We start from the raw sequence: 13,913 nt of genomic DNA, 5'->3' as shown, positions 1-13,913 counted from the left end.
CAACAACAGGCACATGAAGAGAGGTGACCAATGACAGGCACATGAAGAGAGGTAGCCAACGACAGGCACATGAAGAGAGGTAGCCAATGACAGGTGCTTGAAGAGAGGTAGCCAATGACAGGCACATGAAGAGAAAGGTAGCCAGAGACAGGCACATGAAGAGAAAATGGGGCAGTGCTATTGAACTGTGATCAGCATCTTTTCCCTGTGTATGTCTCTAGATAAGTGATGAGATGTGATTTCAGTGTTGCTTTGTATTCACAGAAATATCAGCTAAAGGGTCTAATCCAGTGTGTGTCTTTAGATGTCCACAAAGAGTTGATTTCCGTCTTGCTTTGTAGTCACACAAATCACAGCTGAAGGGTCTTTCTCCTGTGTGTGTCCTCAGATGAGTGATGTGATACGAATTCCATGTTGTTTTGTGATCACAGAAGTTACAGCTGAAGGATCTTTCTCATGTGTGTGACTTTAGATGAGTGATGAGATGTGATTTCTGTGTTGCTCTGTAATCACAGAAATCACAGTTGAAGGGTCTATCTCCTGTATGTGTCTTTAGATGTACAGTGAGTGCTGATTTATCTGTTGCTTTGTAATCACAAAAATCACAGCTGAAGGGTCTTTCTCCTGTGTGTGTCCTTAGATGAGCTATGAGATGTGATTTCCGTGTTGCTTTGTAGTCACACAAGTCACAGCTGAAGGGTCTTTCTCCCGTGTGTGTCCTTACATGAGTGATGAGATCTGATTTCCGTGTTGCTTTGTAGTCACACAAATCACAGCTGAAGGGTCTTTCTCCCGTGTGTGTCCTTAGATGAGTGATGAGATGTGATTTCTGTGTTGCTTTGTAATCACAGAAATCACAGCTGAAGGGTCTTTCTCCTGTGTGTGTCCTTAGATGAGAGATGAGTTGTGATTTCTGTTTTGCTTTGTGGTCACACAAATCACAGCTGAAGGGTCTTTCTCCCGTGTGTGTCCTTAGATGAGTGATGAGATTTGATTTCTGTGTTGCTTTGTAGTCACAGAAATCACAGCTGAAGGGTCTTTCACCTGTGTGTGTCCTTAGATGAGTGATGAGATGTGATTTCTGTGTTGCTTTGTAGTCACACAAATGACAGCTAAAGGGCCTTTCTCCCGTGTGTGTCCTTAGATGAGTGATGAGATGTGATTTCAGTGTTGCTTTGTAGTCACACAAATGGCAGCTGAAGGGTCTTTCTCCTGTGTGTATCCTTAGATGAGTGATGAGATCTGATTTCTGTGTTGCTTTGTAGTCACAGAAATCACAGCTGAAGGGTCTTTCTCCCATGTGTGTCTTTAGATGAGAGATGAGGTGTGATTTCCGCTTTGCTTTGTAGTTACACAAATCACAGCTGAAGGGTCTTTCACCTGTGTGTGTCCTTAGATGAGTGATGAGATGTGATTTCCGAGTTGTTTTGTAGTCACAGAATTTGCAACCATAATGTTTTCCAGCTGTGTGTATTATTCTGCAATGAAGATTCAATTCTCTAGTGCTGCTGAAAGCTTTACCACACAATTGACACTTTGTTAATTCACTATCACTTGCTGCATCAATTACATTCTTCCTTGCATTTTCAATTAGTAAGTCCTCCTCATTGCCAATTTTTTCAGAATCTTCCATCATAAAGTTTCCAGGAGTTGCATCAACAGACCTATTGGAGCTTGAACATTCTTGTTCCTCAAAGTATGGTAGACACAATCCAGATGACACATTCTCACTTTCATAATTTTCAGATACTACATCAGAAGAAAAACCTTCAGTTTGCATCAATGCATCTGAATGGTCTGTTTCGAAAGATTGTTGTTCCTCCTTAATTTCCCCAGTTTCAAATTTTATGTGTTCTATAACTGAGGTGTCAGAATCCAGTCTATCTGAGGAGAGAGAATAGATGCTTTCAATCTGCAGACAGGTGTCACTCTCTTGCTTTATTTCTCGACTTCTCACTTTAACTTCTATTCCAAGTTGTTGATGTTGTTCTTCTTCGTCTTCTTCAATGAGTTCCTCTGATTTGATCCAAATTATTTCAATGGGATGTTTGGAGTAATTATTGTGGTCCAAGTATACACTTTGATTATCCACATTGAGTTGGATGTGATGCTTATCTTCAATGGTGTCTTGATGTTGATCTGGTTCATGGATTGGCCAATCATAATTGCCCATGTCTGGTCCTTGATGTTGTGAATGGGGCATTGACCTTGAGTTGTCTTGACCTTGACCATCCAAGTAGTCTGGCTGCATCTGGACTGCACTGGATCCACTGTGGCTTCCACACTCTTCTCCCTGTAAACAAGTCAGTGGCTGTGTTAGTCACATTTGGTGGAGTATTTGAACAAATAAGTAACTACTATTTCATGGCTTTCAACAATCTCATGATCCTGAATTCGATGAATGAACCTCAAATGAATGAATTTGGTGAAATACTTGACAGATGAGCTACAACTATTCCTCAATTTAATGAATAAACTTTGTTTATAGGATGAATGAAAACAGAGGGTTGCTTTCTTCAAAGATTCTTGATTAATTTTAAACAAGTGCTTATGATATTGACTTTCCCTATGATCACTATGAGGTTGTGCCTGAAACACAACTATAAAGTATTCAGATTAAACCTTCCAATAATTATTATTATCTTATCTATAATATTATGAATGAAGGAATTGGCTTATACATAAACAGGATTGGAAATAAGCTTAATGATTGACACATCATTACTGATAATACAATGTATTATCCAACACACCCAAACACTAAGCCCATTGTTTTTTTATATTTGTAACATTTCATTGTGTTTTATTTGTTTCGTAAATCTTTGTAATTTTGTTTTGTCTTGTTTTGTGTATTTCTAATAAATTGAAAGCTTAGAATAGAATAGTAAATAGAAAAAAATTTAATCAATAATTAAACTATCAAATAAAATCAAATAAGTATTAACTTGTAATTTCACATAAACCTTTTTAATTCATGAAATATCGTGTTAGGCTAAACTATAGGTACCGGTACCTACAGTGTTGAAATACCTGTATCAAATTTTTGGTTGGGATCGATTTAGTATGTCATTTTAAACACAAAATCACAAGAAATAAATGGCGGTCACTCATCATAAATTGAAAAAAATTAGTTTTACTTACCTCACTTTGTTCACAACATTCCAAACATCTCTAATATATTAGGTTGGGAAAGCTAAGGTTAGGAAAAGCCTTGAGTTAGAAAAGTTTTGGTTAGGAAAGCTTAGGTTGGGAAAAGCTTAGGTTAGGGAAGTTTAGATTAGGAAAATCATAATTTGATGATTTGATAATGGCTGCCACTTATAGGTTAAATGCATGTAAAATTGTGATACTTTGAACTTAGTTTATATTTTAAAAACAATGGTGACCGCCATTTAGTTTTTTGTAATTTTGTGCTCAAAATAAGATAATAAATCAATCCAAACCAAAAATTTGATGACAGGTATTTCGGCACTGGACGTAAAATTTACACCGGCCTTTATTTTCCTCCCTATTATTCAATCAATCAATTTTAAATTAATAATTGGTGATTTAAAGTTGAGGCAAGTATAGAAGCCCAGCCAAACAATCCTTTCTGCAAGTAATTCAGTAATTGTTAGGTTATGGGTTAACAACCAAACTTTTTTGCTGAGTGTTTTGAACACTGATAAAGATTATTCATGTGATTTTAACATAGAAATGAATAGTTATTCTATTTTTGGTGTTTCCTGGACATAGGAATAAGCATTTTAAAACTTAACAAACCATGTTGGTGGTTTAGAAGATTAAACAAGAATGAATTGCAGTATGGAAATAAATTGCTACATGACATCCAATATGAGATTGACAATACCAATTTTATTAGGATGACATCCAATATGAGATTGACAATACCAATTTTATTAGGATGTGAAAACATGACTTTGATATTCTACTGAATCTGATTCAACCAGTTATTCAAAGTAATGATACTGTTATGAGGGAAGCAATTACTTCACAAGAGCGATTGGCCCTAACTTTGAGATTCTTGGCATTGGGCAATTCATTTTTCAGTTTGCAACATCTATTCTGAATTCCAAGACAGAACATTTCTACAATAATTTCAGAAGTTTTGCCTTGATCATCTTGCTTTCACTCAGAGAACAATATTATAAAAAATACTCTAAAAAATAAATCAAGATACCCCACAGTGCTGCTGTTCTTGGACTTCCCTGTTCTCAAAATAATACTATAAATATATATTGATCATCATTCATCTAGATCAGGAATTATAGAGTAGATCTATTTATCAATATCAAACACATCATAGAAACAAGCATGGGTATCCTAGACCTATATTGATATATTGGATTGAACTCAAATCACTAAACCATTTAGGTAGCTCAGATTTTATACAGGAATTCTCTAGATAATATCAGGAAGGCCAAGAGAAGCAGCAATGTGATTTTAATGAAGGCTTGTTGGTGAAATAGCTCTTCATGTCTACAGTGTAGACTGATTGGAGCTGAGAGACTAATTCATTCACTTTACATCTAAAGAAGAGTAGATGCATTGGGGAATAACTTTATACTTTAATATTTTAAAAAGTTGAATCTATTTATACATCCATACCTCACTTTCATTTATTTAGAAACAAAATACAATAGAGGCTTATAAAATAATAAATTATCACTGGTTTTGGGTCCTCTTGCTCTCTTACTCTTAATATCAAGGTACACCCAACACTATAATTATTTTATCACTTACTCACCTACTGTTATCTGTTTCTTATTTTGTAATTTGAACAACACATATTGTAATTTATAATGAATATCACCTTGTGATTATAATACCATGTGACTACTTGTTGAATAAACATATTGAATAATGCTGCCTCCTGGAACTGTCCCCCAAACTAAGTTGCATAGTATTATTGGGGGAATTACACTCAATCAATTTTGTTCTTTTGTACTTTTTACTTTCCTTGCCCTATAACCATAGGTAAGGAAAGTATTGCTTTCCAAAAAAAATTAAGGTACCCCAATTTACAAAATTCTATACGTTTCAAGGTCCCCTGTGTCAAAAAAGTGGGTTTTACTTTCCTTGCCCTATTACCATAGGTAAGGAAAGTATCGCTTTCCGAAAAAAATTAAGGTACCCCAATTTCTAAATTTTTATACGTTTCAAGGTCCCCTGAGTCCAAAAAAGTGGTTTTTGGGTATTGGTCTGTATGTGTGTGTGTATGAGTGTATGTGCGTCTGTGTACATGATATCTCATCTCCCAATTAACGGAATGAATTTGGAACTCAAGGTCCTTACACTATAAGGATCAGACATGAACAATTTTGATCATATGCAATTCAAGATGGTGGCTAAAATAGCGGAAATGTTGTCAAAAACAGGGTTTTCACGATTTTCTCAAAAACAGCTTCAACGATTTCGATTATATTCATACCTAGAATAGTCATTGATAAGCTCTATCAACTGCCACTAGTCCCATATCTGTAAAATGTCAGGAGCTATGCCCCATCTATGCAAAGTTTGATTTTACATTCCCCATTATCGGCCTTTAGATACAATTCAAATGAAAAAATTCAAGCATGAAAATCTCTACAATCAATGTTCAGTAAAATTTTCACCTGAATTTGAAAATAAGCTCGAAATTCGAGAAAATTTGATCATTCAATTGCAAACTGTTGATTCTATTATATCGTTCACTAAGAAGAGATAGCAGACCTTGTATGTCTCCAGCTTTATTGTCCTGTCACAAGCTGGCTTAGATCTTTGAATAGTAGACTTGTGATGTGCATGAATACTAGTGTCAGGTGATCAATTTTCATAATGGCAAGGAAAGTTGTGTGAGTGCACCACACAATTTTTTTTCTTTATTCAAGAATCAAACATTTTTAATTGTAACCACCCCCAGATGGGGGTAGAAGAGAGATCTCTAAATACTTAATGGGCCAGTCATGGGGCTTTATAGACAACAAAATTTGCATTCTATTCAATTTTGAGATTTATTTAATAATTTGAAGTACTAGAATTTCAAAAACAAATAGGTAATCAAAAACATTCTATTGCATATTCTAAAAGCCAAGATAACTATCTTTAAAATTTTGCTAACTGTTTGTCTGGAATTCTAATGGGTTACGATGGAAGAGTGATCTTTATTCATTTACTACTACAAGGAATAATTTGGGGACTCGGTCAATTTGGGTTTCGGAAACATGAGCTAGAAAATATAATGTCACTCGCAATCTTTAGAACTATTAATCTCATCATGACTGAAACTTTGCACTACACAACGTTGTTGATGTTTATTCCACTGATATTCATAATAAACAATAGAATACATACACAATTCAAACTACTTTAAATAATTTTACGAAATCGAATCAAACATTTTGAGAATTTATACACTACTTATATTTCACCACATGTAACATGTTCAATTGGGGCCTTCGAGGCCCAAGGCTACCTCTAGATTTTTATCTGATGCTAGCCGCGGCTAGATTGGAACTGATTTTTTCCAGGCAAATCATGTTCCCTTCCACCAATGAGACGACAGTCTATGTGGAGGCAGAGCACAATACTTCAACCCTGCATAAAATTTGAGTCTTCCCGGATACAAGTTAGCAAAATCTTAATGTGAGAAAATTTATTTTTCAAAAGAAAAATAAATTCTTAATGACAAAAAAAATCACACACATTAAGAGAGGTAGCCAATGACAGGCACATGAAAAGAGGTAGCCAATGACAGGTACATGAAGAGAGAATGGGGCAGTGCTATTGAACGGTGATCAGCATATTTCTCCTGTGTATGTCTCTAGATGAGTGATTTCTGTGTTGCTTTGTATTCACAGAAATATCAGCTGGAGGGCCTCATCCAGTGTGTGTCTCTAGATGTCTACTGATAGTTGATTTCTGTGTTGTTGTGCTATCACAGAGATCACAGCTGAATGGTCTTTCTCTCCTGTGTGTGACTTTAGATGAGTGATGAGATGTGATTTCTGTGTTGCTTTGTAGTCACACAAATCACAGCTGAAGGGTCTTTCTCCTGTGTGTGTCCTTAGATGAGTGATGAGATGTGATTTCTGTGTTGCTTTGTAGTCACAGAAATCACAGCTGAAGGGTCTTTCTCCCATGTGTGACTTTAGATGAGAGATGAGGTGTGATTTCCACTTTGCTTTGTAGTCACACAAATGACAGCTGAAGGGTCTATCTCCTGTATGTGTCTTTAGATGTACAGTGAGTGCTGATTTTTCTGTTGCTTTGTAATCACACAAATCACAGCTGAAGGGTCTTTCTCCTGTGTGTGTCCTTAGATGAGTGATGAGATCTGATTTTCGTGTTGTTTTATAGTCACACAAATCACAGCTGAAGGGTCTATCTCCCGTGTGTGTCCTTAGATGAGTGATGAGATTTGATTTTTGTGTTGTTTTACAGTCACACAAATCACAGCTGAAGGGTCTTTCTCCTGTGTGTGTCCTTAGATGTTTGATGAGATGTGATTTTAGTTTTGCTTTGTAGTCACACAAATGACAGCTGAAGGGTCTTTCTCCCGTGTGTGTCCTTAGATGAGTGATGAGATTTGATTTTTTTGTTGCTTTATAGTCACAGAATTTGCAAGCATGTTTTCCAGATGTGTGTATTCTGCAATGAAGATTCAATTCTCTAGTGTTGCTGAATGATTCACCACACAACTGACACTTTGTTGAATCTCTGTAACTTGCTGCATCAATCACATTCTTCCTTGCATTTTTTATTAGTAAGTCCACCTCATTACACTCTTCTTCAGAATCTTCCATCATATTATTCCCAGGAGTTGCAACAATAGACCTATTGGAGCCAGAACCTCCCTGTTCCTCAAAGTATGGTAGACACAATCCAGATGACTCATTTTCACTTTCATAATTTTCAGATACTACATGAGAAGAAAAACCTTCAGTTTGCATCAATGCATCTGAATGGTCTGTTTCAAAAGATTGTTGTTCCTCCTTAATTTCCCCAGTTTCAAATTTTATTTGTTCTATAACTGAGGTGTCAGAATCCAGTCTATCTGAGGAGAGAGAATAGATGCTTTCAATCTGCAGACAGGTGTCACTCTCTTGCTTTATTTCTCCACTTCTCACTCCAATTTCTACTCCACATTGTAGTTGTTCTTCTTCTCCTGTTTCATCTTCTTCAATTAGTTCCTCTGGTTTGATCCGAATTATTTCAATGGGATGTTTGGAGTAATTGTGGTCCAAGTATACACTTTGATTATCCACATTGAGTTGGATGTGATACTTATCTTCAATGGTGACTTGATGTTGATCTGGTTCATGGATTGGCCAATCACAGTTGTCCATGTATGGTCCTTGATGTTGTGAATAGGGCATTGAGTAGTCTGGCTGCATCTGAACTGGACTGAATCCACTGTGGCTTCCACACTCTTCTCCCTGTAAACAAGTCAGTGGCTAAGTTAGTCACATTTGGATGAGTTTTTGGACAAATAAGTAACTACTATTTCATGGCTTACAACAGATTCAATGATCTTGAATTTGATGAATGAACTTTTAATGAATGAATTTGGTGCAGAACTTGACAGACAAGTTACAACTGTTTCTTAGTTTATAACAGATTTAATGAATGAAAACATAGGGTTGCTTCCTTTACAAATTCTCTACCAACTTCAAACCAAGTGCTTATGATTTTGACTTCCTCCACGATTACTATGAGGTTGTGAAGTATTCAGATTATCCTTCTGATAGTCGCGCCCCACTCAATCACATGAGCAGTCACGTGTTGTATTTATTAAAACATCCAATTTTTCAAGTTTTATCTACTCTGTTTACTGTCAAAACATATCAATTGTAAAATTACTTTTCCAACTTCTTGGATTATTTTATGCCTATGAACATTTTGATGATTACCATTTCATAGCCCAATAAGGTACATCAAGCAAAGCCACCAATTCTGTGTTATTGGTTCATTTACAGTCCCTGTATACAGTCTTTCCCTATCTTATGCACAGTGCGACTTATGCACTGTTGCAACTAAATGGCACCTAAAGACTGAACCATTGCTTGGTTGATACTGCAACTCAGTGGAGTGATGGGGGAAAGTTTTGGAATGCATAGGTGACTCATTCACTCACACCACCCAATTCAATAGTTTTGTACAAAAAAAAACTGACACTGTTGTACTTTTTACAGCAGCGTGACTGCTGGAAAGTTATAAAAAAGTTCTTTCTATTTTTGGTGATTCATGGACATAAGAAACACACATTTTTAATTTTTGTGCATTTTAAAACACACAAAGCTTTCTCCAGAACAAAGTATGGGAACTCACCCAGTCATAGATATCTATTGTGCTGTAATTACTTAATTACTTATTAGTAGGCTACTGTAGCACTGTTCTTGGCTATAGTGTACACCCAGTGCCAACATACATGTCAACAAAGTACAAAGTCATTTTGAACACAAAATCACAAGAAATAGACAGCAGTCACTCATCATAAATTAAAAAAATATTATTTAGTTTTACTATCCTCACTTTCTTCACAACATTTCAAACACCTCTAATATATCAGTTTAGGAAAGCTAAGGTTAGGAAAAGCTTAGGTTAGGAAAGCTTAGGTTAGGAAAAGCTTAGGTTAGGAAAGCTTAGGTTAGGAAAAGTTTAGGTTTGAAAAGTTTAGGTTAGGAAAGTTTAGGTTAGAAAAACATATAGTAAGGTCCACGTTATAATGACAATATTTGATCAACTTTGGTTTTGCTATCCTTGTCTATTATCCGACAAAGTTGGTGGTACTATCCTACTCTAGGTCCACAACGATGCCAATTATGTTTTTGACAGTGTAGAAATATAATTAATCAATGCAGAGAATCGGCATTGCTATTCTCCCATCTTTATCCACTGCCATTATAACATGAACCACACTATAGATTGGAAAAATCATAATTTGATGATTTTGATAGTCAAAATGGCTGCCACTTATAGGTTAAATCAGAGACAAGAATAATATAGATATATAACTTACTTATCCTTCATCTATGGTTAAATGCATGTAAAATTGTGCTACTTTAAACTTAAGTTTATTTTAAAAACAATAGTGACCGCCTTTAAATTTTTGTGATTTCTTGCTCAAAATAACATACTAAATCAATCCCAACCAAAAATTTGATGACTTGTATATTGACACTGGACGTACACTTACACCCAGTTCTTTCAAAACTTCATTAGCATTATAATATTATAATTAAATAAGGAAACTTCTATTAAAACTTTTTCGATACATAACAGAAGCTGGACCTATAAAAAATTGATTGATTTTACAGGTTATGTTAGTCTATTTCTTTTCAAACAACTATTTCTAGTATTACTCTGCAAAATAGGCTACTCACGTTCAAATCCATCGCAGTTAATTGATAGAATAAATATTAGTAGTTCATTTTTAATTGTAATAAAAATACTGTCCACCAATAATAAATAATACACTTCTAAAATGAACAAAGGCCATCAAAATCAAAATGCTGCTTAAAGTTGTACTTACAAGCGTTTGCCTCGGGCGAGACATGCGCCTTTAGGTGAGAGCGTTCGCCCGCCAATACGCTGTTTGCCGAGGCATGTGACTGAACCAAAACCATAGAAAAAAGATTAAATAGTAAGATAACCCATGGTATAGGCTGTTCATTTTTCAAGTCACAAGTCAATTCTTTTTTAAGCTAATTTTTGTTGACTCCTGTCCATTATTACTCTTAGTCGGGGTTTGAGAGTAAGACAGGCACCATATGAGAGACTATAGTGAAGTCCACGTTATAATGGCAGTGATTGATTAGCAATGGTATTGCTATTCTTGTCTATCATTCGACAAAGCGGAAAGCGCTATCTCTTTCTCGCTTTTGTCTGTTGCCAGATCGTTTTTAACAATGTAGAAATATAATCAATTAACAAAATATTCGAGTTATGAAAATATTTATGATCAAATCATTGAAAAATATACCTTCTTGACTAATAAAATATGATTGATCATTTCAAACACAAATGGACCATGAAAATATTACATCAGATACTGTATCAGCCATCCTCTATAGAAGTCAGTGGCAAGGCAGATAATCAGCAACGTTGTCCTCAGATCTTTCTCCACTGCCTCCCATAGACCTCACTATCCTATTATATTAAGCGAGCAATTTCTAAATATCTGTGCATATTTTTATATCTGGTTATTTATGTTCAACAGATCTCAAAAACGGCTCTAATGATTTTCACGAAATTTGGAACATAGTAGGTTTATGATATAAAAACTCGATTGCACTATGTCTCATCCCTGGGAAAACTTGCTGAAGTACATGAAAAGGATAACAATGATTCATTTTTGGAAAAACAGATGATAATACCGTCGTCTGTCGAACAGGAGATTATAGCTGTGTAATCAATCAGTGAAAAATTTTAATCGACTTTATCAAAATAATCTGATTTTTTGACATGACATGATAATCATTCTAAACTGGAATATATCATAATTTTAAAAGTTATTCATCATTTGACAATTTTAAGTGATTAGTGAGTGTTATTTTGTTTTTCAATTTGGTTTGTAAATAATCTAAATTAGAACGTTTTTGTTTTGAAATGTTAGGACTGAAAATTGAACCTGAATTCAAGTGTATGGAACATAACCTACTTTCTGGACTATTTATAGTGTATAAATCAAAATTCGGGGAAGAAACAGTTTTGGGCTGTGCCTGTTAGTCTTTCCCCAATCGTTTTAGAGAATTGTGTTCTGTTATTACCAATAGTTTATAAATAAATAAATAATCTAGATCTCATGAATATATAAATGAAACAGTTCTCAATCTCTTGCCATCCATCTCTGACTGGCATCTTTTTATTCATAATAAAAACTATTACAACATTTTAAATATTTTTTTATAGCAATCATAGTGAGCAACATTTTCCATATTATCTTACAACAATAAACCATTTCAGTCAATTTAACAACAATAAATTTAGTGTGATATAAACAAGTTATTTTCAAATAAATATTATACTAGGTTTCTTGTTACAAAACTTGTACAATACTTAGTATTTAAATGAGAAATTCGATTCAAACATGTAATATTCTAAAATAGTGTGACTAGATTTCTTTGATACATCCTATTATATTAAGCGAGCAATTTCTAAATATCTGTGCATATTTTTATATCTGGTTATTTATGTTCAACAGATCTCAAAAACGGCTCTAATGATTTTCACGAAGTTTGGAACATAGTAGGTTTATGATATAAAAACTCGATTGCACTATGTCTCATCCCTGGGAAAACTTGCTGAAGTACATGAAAAGGATAACAATGATTCATTTTTGGAAAAACAGATGATAATACCGTCGTCTGTCGAACAGGAGATTATAGCTGTGTAATCAATCAGTGAAAAATTTCAATCGACTTGATCAAAATAATCTGATTTTTTGACATGACATGATAATCATTCTAAACTGGAATATATCATAATTTTAAAAGTTATTCATCATTTGACAATTTTAAGTGATTAGTGAGTGTTATTTTGTTTTTCAATTTGGTTTGTAAATAATCTAAATTAGAACGTTTTTGTTTTGAAATGTTAGGACTGAAAATTGAACCTGAATTCAAGTGTATGGAACATAACCTACTTTCTGGACTATTTATAGTGTATAAATCAAAATTCGGGGAAGAAACAGTTTTGGGCTGTGCCTGTTAGTCTTTCCCCAATCGTTTTAGAGAATTGTGTTCTGTTATTACCAATAGTTTATAAATAAATAAATAATCTAGATCTCATGAATATATAAATGAAACAGTTCTCAATCTCTTGCCATCCATCTCTGACTGGCATCTTTTTATTCATAATAAAAACTATTACAATATTTTAAATATTTTTTTATAGCAATCATAGTGAGCAACATTTTCCATATTATCTTACAACAATAAACCATTTCAGTCAATTTAACAACAATAAATTTAGTGTGATATAAACAAGTTATTTTCAAATAAATATTATACTAGGTTTCTTGTTACAAAACTTGTACAATACTTAGTATTTAAATGAGAAATTCGATTCAAACATGTAATATTCTAAAATAGTGTGACTAGATTTCTTTGATACATCCTATTATATTAAGCGAGCAATTTCTAAATATCTGTGCATATTTTTATATCTGGTTATTTATGTTTAACGGATCTCGAGAACGGCTCTAACGATTTCCACGAAATTTGGAACATAGTAGGTTTATGATATAAAAACTCGATTGCACTATGTCTCATCCCTGGGAAAACTTGCTGAAGTACATGAAAAGGATAACAATGATTCATTTTTGGAAAAACAGATGATAATACCGTCGTCTGTCGAACAGGAGATTATAGCTGTGTAATCAATCAGTGAAAAATTTCAATCGACTTGATCAAAATAATCTGATTTTTTGACATGACATGATAATCATTCTAAACTGGAATATATCATAATTTTAAAAGTTATTCATCATTTGACAATTTTAAGTGATTAGTGAGTGTTATTTTGTTTTTCAATTTGGTTTGTAAATAATCTAAATTAGAACGTTTTTGTTTTGAAATGTTAGGACTGAAAATTGAACCTGAATTCAAGTGTATGGAACATAACCTACTTTCTGGACTATTTATAGTGTATAAATCAAAATTCGGGGAAGAAACAGTTTTGGGCTGTGCCTGTTAGTCTTTCCCCAATCGTTTTAGAGAATTGTGTTCTGTTATTACCAATAGTTTATAAATAAATAAATAATCTAGATCTCATGAATATATAAATGAAACAGTTCTCAATCTCTTGCCATCCATCTCTGACTGGCATCTTTTGATTCATAATAAAAACTATTACAATATTTTAAATATTTTTTTATAGCAATCATAGTGAGCAACATTTTCCATATTATCTTACAACAATAAACCATTTCA

The 13,913-nt window shown here is 34.0% G+C and overlaps 1 protein-coding gene across 3 annotated transcripts; it reads right to left on the bottom strand.

Moving 5' to 3' along the window:
- Positions 1-6: 6 nt before the first annotated feature.
- On the bottom strand, positions 7-10,516 carry LOC111045860 (gastrula zinc finger protein XlCGF57.1-like). Of its 3 annotated transcripts, none has more exons than XR_005572929.1 (3): positions 10,365-10,515; positions 6,816-8,417; positions 7-240 (listed from the first exon to the last, which is right to left on the bottom strand). XR_005572929.1 is itself a non-coding variant. In XM_039441107.1 (3 exons), exons 1-3 carry the CDS (start codon positions 10,374-10,376, stop codon positions 6,876-6,878), a joined length of 1,050 nt encoding a protein of 349 aa, XP_039297041.1. In that variant the 5' UTR covers positions 10,377-10,515; the 3' UTR covers positions 5,854-6,875. The 3 variants fall into 3 exon arrangements, 2 of the variants coding, with proteins under 2 accessions (XP_039297039.1, XP_039297041.1); XM_039441107.1 differs by lacking the exon at positions 7-240 and having other exon boundaries at positions 5,854-7,063; positions 7,568-8,417; XM_039441105.1 differs by lacking the exon at positions 6,816-8,417 and having other exon boundaries at positions 7-2,293; positions 10,365-10,516.
- Positions 10,517-13,913: the final 3,397 nt, after the last annotated feature.

Source organism: Nilaparvata lugens, chromosome 14 (assembly GCF_014356525.2).
Source record: "Nilaparvata lugens isolate BPH chromosome 14, ASM1435652v1, whole genome shotgun sequence".
Taxonomy (NCBI): domain Eukaryota; kingdom Metazoa; phylum Arthropoda; class Insecta; order Hemiptera; family Delphacidae; genus Nilaparvata; species Nilaparvata lugens.
This window is presented reverse-complemented; position numbering and strand designations above follow the sequence as displayed.